Source organism: Podarcis erhardii, assembly GCF_964252035.2.
Source record: "Podarcis erhardii genome assembly, chromosome: 3".
Taxonomy (NCBI): domain Eukaryota; kingdom Metazoa; phylum Chordata; class Lepidosauria; order Squamata; family Lacertidae; genus Podarcis; species Podarcis erhardii.
This window is the reverse complement of record NC_138507.1, coordinates 84,311,078-84,333,563: the sequence shown is the minus strand read 5'-3', so window position 1 is coordinate 84,333,563 and position 22,486 is coordinate 84,311,078. Positions and strand designations below refer to the sequence as shown.

Sequence of the window (22,486 nt, the reverse complement as noted above, 5' to 3'; positions counted from 1 at the left end):
CTGAATCACAGCATTGACCCATCTAGTTCAGCATTCTCCATGCTGATTGGCAGTGCCTCTCCAGGTTTTCAGGGGTTTTGGTTCTGGCAGAATTTGTGTAATACTGCCAGTTATTTTTGTAGTCTCAATAGTTCAGGGAAACCCTCAGAACAAGGTCCTGTATGCATCATTTATCAAACATTATTGTTGCTGGTGCATCCCTGGAGAGTTCCAAAGATCAGTCAGGAACTGTTTAACCATTTAGGTAAATTAACTAGAGGGGATGCCTATTCTCTAGCATAGCATAAATATAAATACTACAGAATTCATTTTTATATGCTTTCTCTGGCTTTTAGTAGTGTAGTAACACGGAAGAGACCTCTAACCCAAGTATCTGGGTGCAAGATAGATGGTCGGTAAATTGTAGAATAAAACATTCTGACACACTGTTATGGGGACAGGGATTTTTCTCATTTTCTAGCCAGGAAAGCTTAGCTCAGGCAGGCAATAACTTACCCGTGTAATTTGGTTTCATAAATGATCTCTGCAGAAGGACACACTGCTTCGGTATATTCTTGAGTTGCATTAAACATTCTGTACTGCATTTTATGAAATCAAGTGTTTTATTTAGGTAACTTCTAGTGTGCTGAAAAGAGTAAAAACAAAACACCAGTAACCATTAAACTAAAATGTGTACTACCTGATCCTTCAGCATAAGGCATAGCACTTGAAAAGTCTTTTCTCTGTCTCTCTCCAGTTCCTTCAATGACTCATCATAGCACCTGTATTCCATAAGCCTTTCCACATCTGGTGTATGTTGAAGGTGACATCTTCCAGTGAACTATTGCTGGGAGACTTTGTAGCACACACAGCAGTAGCTTGTTACAAATTTAATGGAGAAAAATGTAAACCTCTTCCAAACTTCGTTGGGGTGGGGACAAAAAACAAAACATTCAGGCAAAAGCTGAAAATGAAATGACTGTGCAGAGGTATTCTTTGTGATGAGAGAATCTCAAGGCTGTGCAAGTCTTCAAGTGCCACCCATTTATGACGTAGCTGTCAGTGCCAGACAAAGAATGCAGTCTCAAACAAAAGAACTGGGGAAAGCACATTGTCCGTATCGGAACGTGTGACATTAACATATACCAAAATATTAACATGTGCCAGGCAGGTTTCCACAACTGTGATTGCTGCAGATGCCAAGGTGTCCTTGCTGGTGAAATAGTCTGGAACCACAGCTGCCCGAGAAATAGAAACAAATAATGACACGCTGGAGCTATAAAACTCCTTTGTTTTCTGTCTGTGCAAGACTGATCAAACTACTTAACCTATGTGAACAAAAATAAATACGGTAACTCTGTCATTAAATTTCTTTCACAGGTGATTTTGGAAAAAACCAAACTGCTGAATTTGACAATGGAATGATGTTCAACCAAATCTGGCAATTTATGGAATATCACATTGTGCTTCCTTGAACTATCTTCCAGCTTTGCAGCAGCAGCAGCCACTCAACTAGCCTGTAACAAACAAAAAATGACATAATATATATTAGATCTTAATACAATGGTACCTCTGGATGTGAACGGGATCTGTTCCGGAGCCCCGTTCGCATCCTGAAGCAAACGCAACCTGCGCCTGCGCGTGCATGGGTCACGATTTGCCACTTCTGTGCATGCGCGTGATGTCATTTTGAGTGTCTGCGCATGTGTGAGCGGTGAAACCCGGAAGTAACACGTTCCGTTACTTCTCAACCTGAAGCAACTTCAACCCGAGGTATTCTGGTTAGCTATTCTAGATATTCTAAGGACCAAGTTATATAACCAGCAGGGTTACGTAGCTGGACCATACTGCTTAATGTAAGAAAAGATGGATCAGGCCAAAGGCCCATCTGGTCCAGCATCCTATTCTCACAGTGTCCAACCAGACACCTATGGGATGTGCAACAGCACCTCCCACTTGAAATCCCCATCTACCATTCAGAAGCAGACGGCCTCCAATACCAGACACAGCACATAATAGTCGTTTCACGCATGAATTTGTCTAAACCCTGTTTAAAGCCATCCAAGGTGATGGGCATCACTTCATCTTGTGGTAGTCAATTCCATATCTATATGTGGTGCGAAGAGGTCCATATTTTAACCCTATGTTTCCGCAGGTGATTAATGGATCTAGTTTGTATGACATTTCCCCCCAATGAGCTGTGCCCAAGGTGGCATATGCTGGATTACAAATTAATCATGCTACCAGACGTTAAAAATCAATAACAAAAATCCATCCCCAACTCTGGGGAACAAAATAACCAAGCTCATACAATGCTATGAGCAGAAAGGTTTTTTTACATATAAAGTGAGCAGGCTGTCTGAACCAGCAAAAGCTGCACCATGTGACATTAGGTTATACAAATTAACTCTCAAGCTAGTATTCCAATTGCCATGCTTTAATTTGATTTATTCTATTTAAATATTTTGGTCAGAACATGAACCATATGTGTATTTACATATAACAGGATGCACAACTGCCACAGTGGCAAAAAATTCCACAGATAAATTAAGTTAATGCTCATGGTCTTGAATGGTGAGCATTTGTCCTGCCCCATCTAAGAAAATTCTTAGGCACAACTTGAATTGTAGCACTTCAGAGAAAACACAGAAGCCCTTACAGTAAACGTTTAATGACATCCTATAACCCACCTCCATTTCCTGTCTTTCTAGGAGCGTTTCTGTTCCGTTCTGGTCCAACACATGTGCTGTAGTTCCTACTGCAGTGTCCATATTGGCTTGAATGTTCGATTTTTCATTCTCCCATTTTGCAAAGCCTTTATTCTTTCCCGATTTCCCATGGAGTTTGGACTTCATTTTGGGGAAGGTGTGTGGTCCTGAATCTCCCCAACCAGACTCATGCCACAGCGGCTCTGTCTGGGTTGCTTGGCTGGTGGTTACCCGCTGTAGATGGACCGAAATCTTTCGAGAATTGCCGGTGACAAGTGTGATTGCTCTGCTATCTAGATGCTGATTTTGTGGAGTTACACTAGGAAAGTTAAATACTTCACCTTGCACTACGAAGGGGAAGAAAGAAGTAGAGATTAATTTTACTAATAACATTGTCTCCTTCAAACCAATCACCTTTTTCTACCAGGGGTGGGGAACCCATGGCCTTCCAGCTGTTCTCCACCAGTCCCAGCCAGAATGGCGAATGATTCCATGTAGACCACAAGGTTAACATGAGTCAACAGTGTGATGCAGCAGCAAAAAAACCCCTCATGCTATTCTAGGCTGCATCAACAGAAGTATAGGGTCCTGATCAAGGGCAGTCCTTTAAGAAGGATATTGAACATGTGCAGAAGATGGCAACCAATATTATCAAAGGTCTGGAAAGGAGGCCTTATGAGGAACAGTTGAGGGAGTTAGGTATGTTTAGCCTGATAAAGAGGAGACTGAAAGGAGATATGCTAGCCATCTTAAAATATCGAAAGGGCCGTGACATGGAAGATGCAGCAAGCTTGTTTTCTCCTGCTCCAGAGCATAGGACTCAAGCCAATGCATTCAAGTTACAAGAACGGAGATTCCAACTAAACATTCAGAAGCACTTTCTGATGGTAAGGAGCACTCTCTCTTCCTGTGGCTTCTAGCAACTGATTTTCAGAAGCCCTGCTGCCTCCAACTGTGGAGACAGAGAACAGTCATCATGGCTAGTAGCCATTGATGGCCCACTCCTCCATGAATTTATCTAATCCTCTTTTAAAGCCATCCAGTTGGTGGCCACTGCTGCTTCTTGTGGGAGGGAGTTCCACAGATTAGCTTTGTGCTGCCTAAAGAAGTACAGGCTGAGACCATTTTAGGCGTGTTTTATATGTGCATGTCCGCACACAAGCACATTGTACCGAACTCAGAAGTGACCTGACCTGAAAACGTCCCCAAATAGGCAGAACGGGGTGTCTGCAAGCTGTCTCAACGGTGTTTCAAATATTCGCAATTTCATTTAAATGATTAGGGCAGTGCTGATCATGTGATTTGAGCAAGCTGTGTGGTTTCACAGGCAACGATCACTACTCTGGTATGGAGCCTCACATGCAAACACATGGAAGTGAGGTTTTGGGATCAGCTGTGCAAACTGGGCCACATGCATCTCACTGGAGAGGATACTCCATCTATCTCACTTCAGGGCTATTTATTGTGGGAGAGAGGTTATTGAGAATATCCTTGGGAATAAAAGAAGCTCCTTGCTTTATCAAAGCAATGGCTACTGCATCCTTGGAAACCCATGTGATGCATTGTTGTGCAACAAAGGAAACTGTTCAACAACCCATTGTTGTCCTCTCTTACCTGCTGGCAATGATGGACTATTAGGCAAAGAACCATGACTGCTACCCAGTGACATCCCTCTGGCAAACTTCCTGCAGGCTAGAACTAGAAGATCTCTGCACTGCTTATGACAGTTAGCACCGCAATCTGGAATAAATTGCCAGAGAAAAGAAAAATTGGATCTGGCAAACTACAGTTTCCAAAGAGATGCAAACAATGACAAAAAAAATTCAGCTCTGTAAAAGCTTCCAAAGTCTGTCTGAGGAATTTCCACGTAAGTGGCATGATGTGAGTGGAAGCCAAGCATGAAATGTCACACTAGAATAGAATCTAGGGCTGCATGCAAATTATTATTTCTGTGAAGCAATGAGAATGCTCTTTATCATTATTAACTATGATCAGCACTGACAGGTACAAACATGACAGACATAAAATGAAGGGGAAAGTTGTTGGGGAACCCTTTCCAAAGAGTTTGGAACTTCAGAGGGGAAAACGTAGCTGATAAGCTTCTAATTTGAAACTGGAAGGTTGCAGGCGGAAGAGAAACTCCCCCCTTCCTTCACTGTTTCTCCACTCCAAAAGTGGTGTTTCCTAAGAAAACCTATTTGTTAGGCTTTTTGTAACATGCAGTTCCAGTCTTGGAGTTAGTGATTACTTAATAAGGTCACAAAAGGCCAACCCAGAGCATTAGTAACCAAGCGTCCTTCCAATGTGCTAGAATTAGTTGCTTTTCAATGCACACACCATGACGGGAGATGTTAAGCAGGGTACAAGGTCTAAGCACTTTGAAATGCCAGATTTTTCACTGCAGCTTAATTTCAGCTGGAACATGCCATTAATTAATTACAAACAAACAAGAGCTGCAACAAAATGTCGCAGTGCATGTTTTATGGTGTGGGCCAGCCGTACATGCCCTTCACATGTATACTATTCCACCCTGCACCCCACCCCAATTTTCTGTTTGGGTTTCTTTCTTCTGACTGATATTTATCAGCTTGTGGCTACGGCACATGCTCTGTCCCCACTGGGCTGTTTCAGGGAGGTATTTCCTCCCCAAAGGCTTGTTGTTTTTGAAGGCTTATTTTGTACATTTGCAAACTTCACAACTCCCCAAACATACTTCCCTCTTGTTTCTCAGTTGCTCCATATTGGCCACATAGGTTTTGGCATGCACTGTCTGAATTCACTAATAGCAAGAACAGCAGTCAGTGGCACAGCATCTGACAAGGTGAACAGCTTCTAAAAGAAGCCGAGTGTTAAAATGAATTGAAGAGCTAAAGAACGAAAATAGTTTTTCAGCCTGCGAGTGATTAAGGCTGCAGTGCTATGCCTACCAGAGCCGTCTTTCCTATTGGGCTTACTGGCAAATTGTGCCAGGGCGCTGGCCTCTCAGGGGCGCCCCAGCGAGTGGGGGAACTGCGTGGCTTTGCCAGTGGCCTCCCCTTTCCCTGCACGCACGCCAGCTGTGCCCCGTCAACCATATGGCTGGCGGGCATGCAGCTTCCTTCCCAAGCCTCTGCGGGAGGGGAGGGATCCCCGCAGAGGCTTGGGAAAAGGTTGACAACTCTGGGAAACGGGGGGGGGGGCGGGGGGGAGCCTGAGGGATCTTTGCACCACGGCGCCGGATATGCTTAAGATGACCCTGATGTCTACTTACCTTGGAGTAAGCACCACTGACTACAGTGGGACTTACGTCTCTGTAAATATGCATAGGACTGCACTGCACCTAACTCTCTAGATCAGCCTTTCTAAACTTTAGTGTTTTGTTGGAAGCCACCCAGAATGGCTGGGGAAACCCAGCCAGATGGGCGGGGTATAAATAAATTTTTATTATTTTTATTATTATTATTATTATTATTATTATTATTATTATTATTATTATCCTCCTGTGGTTTCCCAGATGTTGTTGAACTACAACTCCCATCACCCCTAGCTAGCAAAGCCAGAGCTCAGGGATGATGGGAGTTGTAGTCCCACAACATCTGGGGACCCACAGGTTGAGAACCACTGTTCTAGATCCATCTGGGGTCGAAAGTGCATTGTACAGTGGTACCTCGGGTTAAGTACTTAATTCATTCCAGAGGTCCGTTCTTAACCTGAAACTGTTCTTAACCTGAAGCACCACTTTAGCTAATGGGGCCTCCCGCTGCCGCCACACGATTTCTGTTCTCATCCTGAAGCAAAGTTCTTAACCTGAAGCACTATTTCTGGGTTAGCGGAGTCTGTAACCTGAAGCGTATGTAACCCGAGGTATGTGGCATTGCTCATTTGCCAGCAATTAAGAGACTTGCAATTGGCAGCCCCACATTATTTACAGTACCTTTGCATTTGTATCCTTGCTTGATTATACCCCACAGCTGCAATTAAAAGACAAAAGGTATAAAAAGGTATAAAAAAGAAAGCCGGAAAGAAAACAACCTCATTATGAAGGAAGGAACAAAAGGCTACCAAAGTGCAAACAGGAAATTACTGCTCTCAACACCCTTCCTGTTAGAAAGAGCTCTCCATTCATCTGTGAGGCTTAAGGCAGCACACTGGCCCTCACCATTTCCAGGGGCAACAAAGAGGCAGCACAGGAGAACTGACTCCACAGATCACCATAAGGACTCTGGGCTCGATCCACAATCCTGCACACTCTCAACAACAGTTGCTACAATTCATATCTTATAAAATACTGCATTTTGATGTGGTTTTCCCACCAAACCATTTTCGATTTGAATTGAGAAAAAGAATAACCTCACAAGCATCCCAATTTGTCCCATGAGGCCAGTTTCTTCAAACCATACCCACCTGCCCTGCACCTGGCATCTTATGTGACATCAGGTGAGGGGCAGGTAGAGTTGCTACTGCCAATGCATAACTGGGAGCCTTAAAGGGAGCCTTAAAGGGCATTGACAATGGAGACTTCCTGTCACAACCAAACAGCTGATTGACAGAGACAGCAAGCCAGCAGGAATCAGCTGCACTACTGAGTTTCTCATAGGAACTCCATAGTACAGCCGACCCGTGCAGAAAAGCAGGGCTTGAACTGAGTGCCTACCAGCAGACAGGCATTTGATTCAAGCTCACTGGGATCCGCTGTGCCATTTGCAGTTGACCCCTGCAGAAAAGTGGAGCTTGAACTGAGTGCCCTATTACCTGATGGGCAGTGGCGTAGCGTGGGTTGTCAGCACCCGGGGCAAGGCAAGTAATTTGCGCCCCCTAACCCATGGATTTGCGCCCTCTAACCTGTGGATTTGCGCCCCCTAACCCTAACCCCCAGATGTTGCGCCCGGTGCGGCCGGCCCCCCCTGCACCCCCCACGCTACGCCACTGCTGATGGGTGCTCAGTTCAAGCCCTGCTATTATGCAGGAGCCAACTGCAAATAGACCCGGTCAGCTGATTGGTACCTCAAAGCACCAGGGGACTTGAAAGCACCTTATAACCTGATGTCACTGTAAGGTCAGGTAAGTAGCAGGTGGGTGGTTCTGCCCACCTGACAAATTTGACCCATTTCATACAATGACAGGATTTGATTCCCCACCTCTGCTATCCACATTTGCCTGGGGACCAAGTCCCATGAGCTCGGTGGGACTTATTTCTGAGTAGGCATGTATGAGACAGACGAAGCGCTGTACTGTAGGTCAGAGTGCACAAATGCGTGCAAAGTGCCCCAATTTCAATCCCTGCTATCTCCAGGGAGGACCTGGAAATATTCCTGTCTGAAGCCCTAAGCTAGATAGGCTCATGTTCCTATGTTCCTAGGACTGCACTGTAGGGCTCAATTTCAGACTCCAGTGCCTTCAGTTACAGGCATCCTTGCTTTTGATACCATTCTCTATTTTTTTTCCAAGTAATTTTTTATTGTTTTCCTTACATATTCTTTTCCAACAAATTGTAACAACACCATACATTCCCTTTGACTCTGCCGAGTCACGACCCCCCTCCCTCCCCACAACTGGTATATTTAACCCTTTCCATCGCTTTTGATACCATTCTCATATGGTTTATTTAGACGCTCCTACAAGACAAATGTGTGCGCGGTTGATGTTTTTTACATTTATTCAAGCCGTTGAAACAGAGCAGGATAAAAAGTGTATTATAAAAAATGAAGAAACAAATACGTCTTAGCCCACAAGTACATTAGAACTGCACTAATCCATACTTACAAATCCAGCACAATGCTCACAGAACGTTGGCTTAAGATAGGTCATCTCCTGAAAGTTATGTATAAAACCTGGTCCCATTTTACACTGCAGCTGTGATTTGGCCCTCAGAAAATACGCCATCATTTCTCCTTTGCTGATACGGCCATCCCTGTTTCAAAAGAAAAAGAAAGGGGGGCGGGAGGGGAGGTGGAGAGATCTGTTAGTTCTAAACCACAGATCGGGTCGACTCCAACTCCCATTATCCCTGACTACTGGCCAGGTTAGCTAGGGCTTATGGGAGTTGGAGCCCAACGACATCTGGAGGGGACGTCATTGGCAGCCCCTGCAACAGATAAAACAGAGCAACCTGTCCCTTCTCCATGGGCATAGTCTCTCTTGTTTTAGAAAACGATACTGAACAACAGAACTTTTCACCTGCAATCCTCATAGCGACTGACCAATGAGTGATCAGTTCCATGTAGCTTATGTATGATGCAGAGTTTCATGAAATAATCAGTGGGTTATATACAATGCTGCGCAAATAGACTTTTACGAGCACAACGGGACTTTCTCTCCCCTCCTGCAGTCCCTCAGTCTACTCCACAGGGTTCCCAAATTCTTGCCAGCAGTGAAAAAGGAAGGGAAAGTCCACTTGTATGAGTGGAAATCTGTTCCACTTGGAATGGTAGGGTAGGACACAACCCAGGTTTAACAACAGGCATTCTGTGAGTATTGCTCATCCTTTTTCCTTTCTATTTATAATAAGTTCTACCTATGTGGCCACAATCCCTTAAACACTTCTGATTCACCTATGTGCATCAGAACCTGAGTTTGGACCCTGAACTAAACAGCTTACACTGTGTGGTCACTCTCACATGTAAAATGGGAATATTAATCACTCGTTCCATGGGCTGTTTAGATTATGAGTGAGAGAAGGAAACGCCAACACCCACCTGGTCATTCTGGATACGGCTGGGTATAAATTAAAACAAATTTAAGTAATTTCTGTTTGTTTCTTGACACTTCTAAATTAAGGCTTCAATTCTATGCACACTTATTTGATAGTAATCTCCACTGAACACAGTAGGGAGCTACCTCTGAGAAAACTTGCAGAAGGTTGCACTGCAAAACCATAACAAGAGCAAGACCACTTACTGATCTTTGTCTAATACACAGAACGAATCCAGAAAAGGGAAATTAGCTGCAATGCTTTCAAAGTCTTCTTGAGAGATGTAGCCATCATGGTCGTGGTCATAGTTCCTAAAAACAGACTGAAAAATGCAAGAAAATTATACAGTGGAAAGTAAACAGCAATAGATTATGACAACACAATTTCCCTTAAAATCAAAGCCAAGTAAAATGATAGCAACCATTAAATGAAGAACAATACTGAAGGTCAGGTACTATATGCCCAATATCTTAAAGCAAAAACCAGCTTCTAGCAACTGATTCATATCAAGAACTGATATGTCTATATCATACTGAAAGATGATTCAACTAACCACTAAATGAAAGCACACCTCCCCCTTCCCCAACATATACTCTCCTGTGCACTTCATTCATCAATCTAAGGTCCTACTCTGGGTGTCCTTGCTGACTTGAGTTGAGCAGGAGTCTACCAGGAGCAGGGCCTTATCAGAGGTGACACCAACAATGTGATATTCTGTGCAATCGAGGATGAAAGAGAAACCTTCACATTTACTCAGAGGTAATTTGGACCTGATCCCGGGATCCTGTTGATACGGACTCTGTAGGTCAGCTGCGGAGTAAGTGAACTTCCACTTAAAGGCCCACCAACAGAAAGGTAAATACATTTATATATTCATTATGGATTTTAAATACTGTACTTTCCAACCCCGCAGGGTGATTGGGGGTTGTTAATGGTGAGGGTTTGTAACAAAGGAGCTGCAGTTCATACATGCTGCCAGGGATACTGTTAGATCCTTAAAGAATTTGGAGCCCAGGTCCAGAATTGCAGAACAATTTGCACATGCCAATTTATATGTATAGAAGCTTCTGGGCAAATTAAGATGTCAGGGCTGGGATCTCACCTAGAGCACCAAGCCACCCTATAAGGTAGGAAGCCTGTGGTCCTCTGGTAGGTGTTGGATCCAATTCCCAGCAGCCCCAGAAAGCATGACCAAGGCTAGCAATGATGGGAGTTGTAGTTTAACTACATCAGAAGGACCACAGGTTCATCACCCCTGCGAGAAGTAAAAACAAAAACAAAAAAACTTAAGCTTCTAGGTTTTGGGAAAGGGGAAGAGATCTGGATCGCAGCACAGAAGTCCTGGAACTCCTTCCTGCTGAAAATGCTTCTGGCCAGCTGCCTAGAAGTTTAACCAGAGGGCACCTTGGCACCTCAGTACAGATGGAATTGCCGCCTGAAATTGACTCCTCTTTGACAATGTTCGTAGCCAATTAGACCTATTGGAACCTGTAGAGTGATAATATAGGGTGCATTAGTCCTCACTTCCACAGTGTACTTTTGGCATGATTTCCCACATGAATTTTGTTGTTGTTGTTTAGTCGTTTAGCCGTGTCCGACTCTTCGTGACCCCATGGACCCACATGAATTTAGATTCTGTCTAAAAAGAACTTTATGTTTATCATGTGCACACCATCACATGTGATGAACATCTGTTTGTCATGAGTGCATATAATGTGAAGATTGTATAGTGGCAGCATCTATAGGCTGAAGGCATATGATGCAGTTCTGGGTCAGTATATGCCAGTATATGGGATGCAGTATATGTCACACCCACATAAACTGCCTGTGAAAGCAATATATGGTACATTGCCTCTGATTTATGGTGAGAGAGGATACCACATGCGCTGAAGTGCACCTATGCGCAACAGCACATGCCCATGGTTTCTATATGGCTTTCTACCTATGTAGCATATTCTTGCTTGTGAAGCAGCCCTAAGAACATGCACATCCCATGACCGATTTGCCAGTCATAACTCATTCCACTGGAATTGATTGGTTTTCAAATATAATAACAGGAAATAAGTTTTTCAACTTGTAAAACTGTGCTTTATGTTTTAAACCTGCACCAACACATTCACATACTATGCTATACAATCCTATGCATGTTGAGGAACTGCATCCCTATTCCTTCACTGACGCCAGGAGTGGGGAACCTTTGGCCCTCTAAGTGCTGCTCAACTACAACTCTCATCAGCCCTGGCAATCCTCGCCAGGGATGACAGGAGTTGTAGTTCAGCAACATCTAGAGGGCCAAAGGTTTCCTGCACCTGACTGACACCCATGTATACCTTGAGCATACATACTATACATACTATACATACATACCTTGAGCATACTATACATACGTCATTCTGAGCACTCTCTCAAATACTTACATCAACTAGTTTTTGGATGTGTTTGTTAATAAGGTTTGGGTCAGGTTTCGGTATGACTCCAGACGCCCATTCAAGTGGCACCACTGTCTTGTTGGGGGTTGTTGGAGAGGTAGGCTGCTAACAAACAAAATAAAAAATGATTTTTAAGACTCACTGTGAATGAAGTTAAGGGTGACTTCTCAAAGAATGCACAGCTTGCTGCAGAGTGAGTCCAAAGCTGTGTTTCAACTTTCACATGAGATATAGGCTGTAAGTCATTACCCCTTATAGTAGTGCAATACTTAAGCTTAGTCTAAGAAACAGATCACAAGTGAAAATAACATTGCACCAGAAGGAATGGCTGCAGTGAAGATACAACATCACACTAATATGATTGTTCCATCGGCACAAGCGTTTCTGCTTGCCTGACAGAATGATCTCCACTCCTCCACCCCAAGCGCTCTCCTGGGTCCCCCCTCCAACTGGCAATGGGGGCAGGGGGGAGGAGAGGGGGGAAAGCCTCTGCTGCACTACAGAAACCGCTTGGTTGAATCCCGCCCTGTGTCTGTTTGTTTTTTTAACAATGTGACTCTGTTTCCTTCTCTCTCCAATTCCTTTGCATATTACTACAATGGAAGAATGAAACGGCAACAATGAAAGGCAGTGACCGTCAACAATGCCGTCACTGTCCTGGGTGCCTGGTAATCAGTGAATAATCAGTGACATTCTACTCTAGAGTGTTGGGCACAGGTGAATATGCAATAAATAAACAAAAAGGAACGACAATCAAAAATGGCAAAACTTCTGAAGCAGGAAGCACATTTCGTTTTTCAATTGCACATGCAGCAATGCAATTTTACTTCCAACATTTCCCCTTCCCCAATTTCTCATACAAAAATAAGGTAAGGATTTTGCATTCCCTCCCATCCTGCTGTGAATATTAATAAGGGGGAGGGAGTAGTGCTGGATCTTCCTGACAGAGAAGCATTTCTTAAATAAAGAAGAAAGTAAATAGTACTAAAAAAACCCCAAGTATATTACAAAGTTATAACACTCCTAAACCATGAAAAGTTACATACTGATTTTGAAGTCCTTGGCTCGAGCACCAGTGAGAGCTTATAAATATCATCTTCTGTGTGGTAGAGATCCAGGGAAAGCTAAGAGTCAAACCAAAATAATAATAATAATAAAGCATTATTTTAATTACTGGGGCGGAACTAAAGAAGTGTAACAAAATAAGAGAAACGTAACTCCAACGGCTTCAGAAGATCACAATTTTTCAACAGACACAGTTGTGGGGGGAGAGTCTGGGCAGTGGTAGGAAACCTCTTCAGCACCCGGGGTGGGGTGCCAAGGGCTGGGGCGAATCACCCACAGGGGTGGGGCTAATGACCCATCTGCGCATGCGCGCCCTCAGCTGCCCTACAGCCGGGGGAGAGGCAGCAGGCAGACAGCGCGGAGCCTGCAGACACCTGAGATGTATGGCTCAGGCGTGCTGCAGGACCCGCAGTGAGTGCCGCCCGCCATTTTGTCACCCCCCCTCAGGGTGACACTTGGGGTGGACTGCAACCCCCGCACCCCCCTTCCTATGCCCCTGGGTCTGGGGTGCTTGATCCTTTCCCCACCCATGATTTTTCTGCTGCAAGGCCTCTGTGCAGTTCCAGATAGTGTTTGTCTGCAACTGCAAACATGAGAAGAAACAGAGGCTGTTTTGTATAGAAACTGTACTGAATGCCACAGTTTTTGGTGGAGATAACACCAAGGTTGCTATCTCCTGAACATAGTCCAAGTCGGGCTACTTTTCTTCCTGCTTGCTTTTTGCCCCAGCGCAAAACCTTTCATTTGCAAACAAATCTCAATACTCATAAACAGTGCTTATTTTCTCAATTTTTTTAAAGGGGTACTCTCATTTTCCCACTCATATTGAAATACTGCCCCTCAATGAGGCCAAACTTAGATTCACAAAATGTTTAGGGGTATGCGTACCCCTGCGTTCCCCCAGAAAAATGCAATGTTCATAAACATAAATCACGACACAGAACAGAAATTGACCCACACATCTGCTTCAGCATCAGGTAATATTCAAAGCATAAAATCACGAAGATCATATTGAAAGGAGGGTGGTGATCTGCTATCTTTGACAGTTGTGCAGCAGAAGGAATTTTGGTGGGACAGATTGACAAGGGGTGCAAAGGGCTGCACCTGCAGAAATTCCGCTTTCCACACAACTGTTAAAAGTCAGAAGATTTGGATCTCCCTTTCACTGACCACAGGGCCATTCCCCAAAATGCATTGTGCAATAAGAACACGAGAGCTGCGTAGGCTGGATCACAACATGGCACTGCCTTTGGGTCTGATCCAGAAGCTCCAGCTAATGCAGAATGCTGCAGCTAGACTAGTGATGGGGAAAGACTAACAGCAACACATGACACCCACCTGCTACTAGGTCAGGTTCAAGGTTCTTGTACAAAGCCCTGAATAACTTAGGTCAAGACACCCCAAAGACTGTCTTACTCTGTACACTCCAAGTCAATCACCGAGATCATCTGGGGGAACACTATTAGTGGTCCACCATGGACCAGATGCATGACTTATATCAATGAGAACTTGAAGTTATGCTTTCAGTTCTGTGATCCCAACTCTGTCAAACTCTTTTTCCTGAGTTCCAGATGCCTGGTTAACATTGTTTTATTTCAGGAGGACTTTGCATCATGAATGCTTTTCTGATGTTTTAAAATGTTCTATGTTCTTTGTTTAAACCCCTGAGGTATTAAATTTTTGAGGTTTTCATTTATATTTTCATCATTGTAAGCTGCGAACGAGTCCTAGATGTTGAAAAGGGGGAGGTATCTGTAAAAATAATTATCCGCCTTCACCAGTCTGGTGTCCTCTAGATGTTTTGAGCTACAAGGTCTCTTCAGTCGCAACCAGCAAGGAAATAAAGCACCATTTATCTTTTCTGCCCTCAGCTGAGTATCTTGGATCAGTCCTAAAGCTGATCATGTGACTCCTAGGGCTATTGCTGTGCTGCATAAATTGCATTTCCCCCTCTTTTGCTCACCTTGGTTTTTCTTCACATTAGGTAAAAATAAATAATTGAGCCAATCTTCAAAGCTGCCCCTGTTGGAAAAGGAGAGGGAGGCTGGCTTTCCAGCTTCCAGAGCAGCCTCTCTGAGCACTGTTCTAGCAAGGTTTCCACACAAAAAGGTACCACTAATCAGAAAATTGACAGGAAAAAGGGACAGGTCACTGCATTTTGCAATAGGGAAGCTGAACACACGAGCCCCTTGACCCTGAGGAACAGTATGGCCTGAGTACTACATGATCTTGCGGGTCTCATATTTCCACCTAGAGTCATTCTGTGGAGAAGTGTGTCCCTTTTCTAGTTGATAGGAATATATGTGCCTCACTCTCATACAGAGCAGCAGCAGCTCCAGCATGCCCTGCTTTGTCCTTTGTACAGATTTTATATTTAAAAGTGACTTCTCTGAGTTAGTTTCAGTCTGATTAAAAAGAATGTATTCACCACAGTTTTCACAGACTGTAAAAGCACCTGGGGCTTTCCAGATATTTGCATAGTTTCAGAGTTGGTACAGACCACAGCATACAAACTATTGTTCTGTGCTTCAGTGTACCTCCACTTTCCACACTAATTATAACTGTTAATTCATTTATTGGTTGTATAGTGCACCACCTAAGCAAAACAACATGGAGCCCTGCCTCAAACTGCTTTCAATCAGACGTTTGACAGCTGCGATGGAACAAGCGAAGGGGAAGGGTAGAAAGTGCAAGGAAAACAAGAGATGAATGTGAGAAAAAAATACACATTTACATCCTTTGTTTCTGATTTAGGACCCAAGGACAACAGCCTTAAATTCACTTATTCTAAATAATACTGTTCTGAGTTTGGGGTGGGGAGTAGGCAGCAAGCCAAGACCCTTCTAATTTCTGGATACGGCAAGTGTTAAAATCTAAGCAAAGATTCGAATTCTTGGAATAGCCAGGCTAGCTTCCTGGTATGCTAATGGGTCATGAAGGTAGAAAAGGGAAATATGCTAATCCAAAAGTCCCAAGTCACATCCATTTCAGGGTGCTTCCATTTCAAAGGTGGTTGAATAAAGATCCCACTGCACAACCCTTATTCCCTGAAGTGTTTCTTTGAATCCCAGGCTATGTCTTTAAACACTGTAAGTTTTGAAGTGGCTCGTGTTGATCCGAACCCACAGCCCCACTAGACACAGGGATGGAGGCCTGCATGTTGTACCAGCTGCAGTGGACATTACTTCTGCAATGCCGCCTCAATGCTAAAACTGATTAGTTTTGATTATAGGAAAGGCAGTGGCAGTTTTGTAATGAGCCTTTGAAAGAATGGCCTTGAGTGTCTTACAATTTATTATATTATTATTATTATTATTATTATTATTATTATTATTATTATTATTATTATTATTATTATTATTATTATTGCAGTCCTGAAAATGTAAACAATAACTGCAACAAATTATCAGGGCAAGAATCCTCCAGGGAAGCTTCTCTGTATTTTGCTATAGGAGATACGAGGTTTGCTCTCACTAATGCTTTAGCAAAGCTGAAAGAAGCCCATTTTGTACTTCAGCTCCTTGTACAGATTGAATTATATAAAATTCAGCAAAGCGCACGTCAACACCAACAGCTGCTGCCAATGTTCAGACTGCTGCAGTGACGTGAACTGCATGCAATCTTCCTGCAGCCCACTTTCCCCTTCAGTCATCTTGTTATTTTGCTGCAGCCGTATCTATCAGGGTGGGAAAAGTTTCAATGTATTTATATAAGCAAAGAATAGAATGGAAGAATACCAAATATCCAGATATAAAACTGGACCAAGGATTCCAGAGGAAACAAGAATGTAAAATACAGCGCTCCTCATAATCTGAATTGACCCCATTTGGGCAAGCTGCAGAAGGCTGCTTCTGAACTGTTATTTATACTGTACTACAGTGTGAGAGCCCTGTCAACCTTGCAGTTTGAAAGCACATCAAAGTGCAAGTAGATAAATAGGTACTGCTCCGGCGGGAAGGTAAACAGCGTTTCCGTGCGCTGCTCTGGTTCGCCAGAAGCGGCTTTGTCATGCTGGCCATGGAAGCTGTATTCCGGCTCCCTCAGCCAATAAAGTGAGATGAGTGCCGCAACCCCAGAGTTGGCCACAACTGGACCTAACGGTTAGGGGTCCCTTTACCTTTTACCTTACAGTGTGAGAGCAGAGGTGGAAATGTTACAAAGATAATAATCTGTTCCTGTGGATATAAGATCGTAAACAAGTTGATAATTTGCTTGGAAAAATCTTTTAACGATGTAAATGGGAGCGGGAGACGTGAGGGAGTCCAAAGAAGTGATGAAACTACGTTATGATAGAAGTAAGATTGTTTATTATTGGTGTATTTGTATTTAAAAACTCTAATAAATATTTATATAAAAAAAAAGATAAAGGAATGTAATGTAGGTTATATGTTCTATAAATAAGTATTACATTTAAGGCAGCAGATAAAGGATTTGAACAGAAACATCATAGAAGTAAGGATGGGAAGTCAAAATGGTAAGAGAATATTGTATTGAAACTAAATTGAATTTGTTAAATTGTATGAAAATCAATAAAATTATAAAAAAGGATAATAATCTGTTCCTTTGCTGTCAACTGACATTCAGATGCTGAACATAAAATATTTATTTTTTAATATGGAAAGAGTTCTCTTGGCTTCCAGCTACAACAGCCACATGGACACCCTCCCTATTAAAGCTGGATCTCCCTGGCTACCTAACTATGAGAACCAACTGCATGGGGTGGATATCACAATTGCATCTTCATGCTTATGAATCTTTCTGGTCAGCCATTGCTGGAGAAAGAATGCTGAGAATGTGAATGCTGAGTCACAGGACAAGTTGGAGAGAGAACATGATCCTGGGTGGCCAGACCCTTTAGAGGGTCATGTGAGCTTGTGAGACCCCGCAAGATCCCAGGGAGGATCAGACCCTCTCCTGGCCATGGAGGCTGCCTCGCTGCCCTGCAAATCAGTATTGGCATGGAGATGTGCCAAACTGTGAGTTGTATTAAAGGAGCTTCAGCTAACATTGTGGTTCAGAAGGGAAAATGTGTGCCCGCAAAAATAATTGTGTGAAAGAAAACAGAGAGAGTACACCCAAATTTGTTTATTGTTCTGCTATGTAGCTTTCAATATTCATTCCCTGCCCTGCCCCATCGCTGTGACACACAAATTAAGACTTTAAAAAAAGGCTGAAAGAATTTTAATAAGCAGGCTATGCAGCAGTGATACTACTTGTGTGCATGTGTGTGGAGGGGCATATGCAGGGATGCCAACTTGAATAAAATACTGAGGGGCCATTAAGCTTTGGCTTAGTGTGTTTCCCAAACCCAGGCTTGTGGTTCAGTTCTCTCCTTACTAACCATGAACTGGAAGCCATAGTTTGGTTTACCATGCTGTACAAACCAGGCCAATATCAGTGCACATTCAGCAGAGGGTGTGAATTTATTTTATCATACGACAAGGATAAATTATGTGTGCAAATTGTTCATCAAAGTTGTGAAATGAATAATCTACAATGTAAAATGAAGTATTTGAAGAAATGAAGTAAGTCTCTTTGCAGGTTAATTCCCACCTAAGCTGATATCTGAATATTCTCATGTCTTTATCATTTTTATTTCTCTCTAATTTATTTGGGTTTTTTTCCAGAAAATGTGCAATCTGTTCTATTAGTAAGTCTACCAAATTCACCCCTGCCTTTTACATCTCTTCCTTGCCCTCAAAGGAGACAGTGATGGAAGGAAAAGGAATGTTTTCAAATTCAAATTTAACGGAACTTACTGTTAGCAGGTTAATTAAATCCATGTTTGGCTCAAGATGGTGAGAAGCAGTCTGCAGGGAAACCAGCTCACTCAAGGTGACTGAAAGCTGCTGCATTTTTACTATGTTGACTTTGTTCTCATTGATCCAGTCTGGAAAGACGACATGAACGGCTATCAGGTCCTTCAGGTGGACTCCTAAGATTGGGATTTTGAAGCCAACACAATCAGCAAAAGCTTTGCGGTAGCTGCAGTAGTTCCCATTGGAAGAGACTAGCTCGGTCATTTCGTTCCAGTCCTGTAAACAAGGTATAGAAGAAGCAAAACTCCGCAAAAGCATCCTTAACATTGCTTTGATTTATCTTAAAGAGGCAGCACTTAGGAAAATCATACTGGGAGGACTGGAAACCTTTTCTTGGGTTGAGTGGACATGAGATTGTAAACAAGTTGATAATTTGTTTGGAAAAAACTTTTAACGATGTAAATGGGAGCGGGAGACGTGAGGGAGCCCAAAGAAGTGATGAAATTATGTCTGTGATAGAAGTAAGACTGTTTATTATTTGTGCATTTATATTTAAAAACTTTAATAAATATTTATTAAAAAAAAAAGGAAACCTTTTCTTGGGGGGGGGGGAATGGTGGTGAGGGGCATGATCCAATAACAGAAGCAACTCACATGATTTCTTCCAGCACATTTTTGAGGAAAGATCATAGCTCAGAAGGAGTTCACATAGTTTGCATGCAGGAAGTCCAAGTTCAATCACCAGAACCTCCAGTTAAAAAAGAGATAGTGGGGTGGGAAAGAATCCTGCCCAAGATGTTGGTGAGATGCTGCTAATAAACAGACTGGGCTAGATGGGCCAAAGGCCTGACTCAGTATGAGGCACCTTCACTTGTTCTCAGCCTCCCTTATTCCAGTAAGAAAGGACATATTTTTGAAATATTACATTTGAGTTTGCTCATGTTCCTCTATATAATATTTACACAGGCGTTGAGTCCATTACAAGAGAGGTGCTGTCATACCTTTGAAACTTCTGAGGAAAGGTGAGAATGAGTTTCTTTGAGACGTGAAATAGAGCTATGGCTTAGTCCTCCCACAACAGCCATCAGGGTATTGAAATTTTGAAGATGAAGAAGTTTCTGTAGAGAAATTAGACACATTGCTTACTTGTTGATGAAATGTTACCTGTTTCATTGTTCCAACAAGCCAAATGTATGCAATCATACACACACTTACTAGATAATCCAACTGATAATAACAAGCAAAGGTCCTGCCAACCTAGCAGTTCGAAAGCACGCCAGTGCAAGTAAATAAATAGGTACTGTTGTGGCAGGAAGGTAAACGGCACTTCCGTGCGCTCTGGCACTCGTCACAGTCCTCTGTGCACCAGTAGCGGTTAAGTCATGCTGGCCACATGACTCAGAAAGCTGTCTGTGGACAAATGCCAGCTTCCTTGGCCAGAAAGCAAGATGAGCACCACAACCCCATAGTCACCTTTGACTGGACTTAACCATCCAGGGGTCCTTTACCCTTTTACCTTATAGTTATTTGTTCCAATGTGCAAGGCCTAGAATAATAGCTCTTGACTGCTGGCATGGTGCCTGATGAGAACTATGTTAAAAATGAAAGGCAAAAAATTGTTTGCCAAACGTAATTTCTTTTTTCTCTCTTCAAACTATCCTAGTAGAGATATTAATAAATGAACTTTACTGGGACATCCCCAAACCCACCTAAATGTGTAAATGATGAATTCTTAGCTGGAATAATATTACCAAAATCCTCTAATCTTGAATCAAATATTTTAGAAGTTCCTATCAAGAAGCAAACAAAACTAATATAAACCTTATGAACAATAAATCACCCATGACAGTAGGATTCACCACTGTATTTTATAAGAAAATTGAAGAATGCATAGTTCAACAATTAATATGCATAATAATGCCATAGCTACAATTAAGTTGTTACAAAAGGCATGAGCAGAAGCTGAAATGGTAATTATAGCCCATTTAGGTACAGATCTCTTACTCTAAGGTTCAAGGCATCCAAAACTGGACAGCTATCATAGCAGAAAGGCTTAGCAAGTTGATAATAATCAAATATAGGCAGCACTTATTTTCTCTATGCAGAGAAAACATTTGATTGGCTAGAGTGGAAGTTTTTGCACTGGAAAATTTTAATGCAGGAGAACAATGTCTTTGATATACAACAAATCTACAGCAAGAATTTACAACAGCAAATCCCTTTCACAGTCAATAATTAACAGAGGTACAAGAAAAGGATGTCCTTTGCCACCAGCACTGTTTGTTGCCTTCCCCACCCCTTCCCAACTAGCCACTTATATTAGGAACAATATCAAGATACCTGGAGTAACACTGGGATAAACAGAATGTAAACATAATCCTTACTATGAACACTGTATCTGGGCTTCCTACATACCCTCTTTATTTTGGACCTCCATACCACAGTATTTCATTCCAAGGTCATTATTACCTGTGCAACATTGATGAATTTTGTGATTACTTCTGCCCTTTGCTGAGGGGTTGGTTTGCTAAGGACCATCAACTGAACCCACTTGGAGATGCCATTAAATAAAGCGATTGATCTTTCCAGAGTTGGGTTGTTCTCCAGGCAACCATGGATCACATAGCTCTGATAATCTGTAAACTAGACAAATTCAATGTTATATGGCTTTTCTAAACCACAAAAAGGACATATACTGGAGTAGACCAACATTCCCTGATAAGATCTATAACTTAGGAAATCTGACCTTTAAAAAAAAAGTCCTCAGTGCACATAATTTAATTATTGTTTATTGAACACTGCACATCCTTGATGGACAGGGAGCACTACTAGCTTTCATTTCTGTTTGGATGAGGAAACACGGTGAAGCCTTGTGGTATCTTTGCAATATTTCTTTTCAAAAATGAAACCTGAGCATAAGCAGAAGTCCTTGCGCAGGGCTTACACTTATGGGACTCATTAGCTGAATCCCACCCACAGATCTGCAGCTTGCCAGCAGCAAGCAGCACAAACACCTTGATCCAAGACATTAGATCCTCATGGAGCTTCCCCATTTGTTTACAAAGGATGCCAACAAAACCACCAATGAAATACAAAAAACGTCTGTGGACACAAAGGTGCCTGATGATTTGATGGTGGTTCTAAGCAGTTCCCTTGTAAAAACTATGCGGATCTTTAAGGATCTGTGTTTTGGATCCATATTTTTTTTTTATCACAGTAGTGCTGGAAAGCATCCGATCCATTATTTTCATGGCTCAGTTAATGGGACACATGTGACCTGTGATTTGTAGGTGATTTGGAGGGGGAAACTCATTTAAAAATAAGCAATTTCAACAGGATCTACTTTACTGGATCCAGTTTGTGTGTTTGCATATGCACACCTCCTCTCTCATAGACACAATATCCCCCAACTCCTGTAGCACCCCCATTTCTGGCAGCCGTCTCACAATCATTCTGTTTTTCCTCCCCATGTCTCCTACATCACTCTCCTTTCCATCTTACACTTTCAGTCATTCCCCTTTCTGTTCAGCGCATCAGGTGCCAAACTAAACCTTGAAAAGTGCATCAAGCCAAAAGAAGAAGTAGAAAAGAGCACTGCTGTTCTTACTTCCTCTTTCACCTTTAGGTGCTTTTCAAAGTGAAGGTAGTGGTATGATAACCACTCTTTCCACATCACAATGAAGGGAGAAGTAAGCCTGGGGGCAGGGAAGGTGTAACAGGTTTTGTGGGTGGAAGGGAAAATAAGGGTGCCTACACGGATCAGCCAGCACTGAGGCTGCATACACACCATTCATTTAAAGCGCATTTAAATATCTTGACTTCACCCAAAGAATCCCAGGGAATGTAATTTGTTAAAGGTGCTGGGAATTGTGGCTC

At 42.7% G+C, this 22,486-nt stretch overlaps 1 protein-coding gene across 6 annotated transcripts in view; it reads right to left on the bottom strand.

Moving 5' to 3' along the window:
- Nucleotides 1-583: 583 nt before the first annotated feature.
- Nucleotides 584-22,486, bottom strand: part of RASGRP3 (RAS guanyl releasing protein 3) — a 50,636-nt gene continuing 28,733 nt past the window's right edge. For 5 of the 6 annotated variants that reach the window (XM_081856568.1, XM_081856570.1, XM_081856567.1 and 2 more), the window contains 11 exons: nucleotides 21,080-21,253; nucleotides 19,612-19,728; nucleotides 18,611-18,886; nucleotides 12,833-12,910; nucleotides 11,775-11,891; nucleotides 9,564-9,679; nucleotides 8,430-8,577; nucleotides 6,601-6,637; nucleotides 4,302-4,427; nucleotides 2,670-3,034; nucleotides 584-1,496 (listed from right to left, as the gene is read on the bottom strand). In XM_081856568.1, coding sequence (XP_081712694.1) covers nucleotides 1,488-1,496; nucleotides 2,670-3,034; nucleotides 4,302-4,427; nucleotides 6,601-6,637; nucleotides 8,430-8,577; nucleotides 9,564-9,679; nucleotides 11,775-11,891; nucleotides 12,833-12,910; nucleotides 18,611-18,886; nucleotides 19,612-19,728; nucleotides 21,080-21,253 — 1,563 coding nt within the window. In that variant the 3' untranslated portion in view covers nucleotides 584-1,487. The remainder of the gene's footprint in view (nucleotides 1,497-2,669; nucleotides 3,035-4,301; nucleotides 4,428-6,600; nucleotides 6,638-8,429; nucleotides 8,578-9,563; nucleotides 9,680-11,774; nucleotides 11,892-12,832; nucleotides 12,911-18,610; nucleotides 18,887-19,611; nucleotides 19,729-21,079; nucleotides 21,254-22,486) is intronic. The other variant, XM_081856571.1, reaches the window with a different exon arrangement.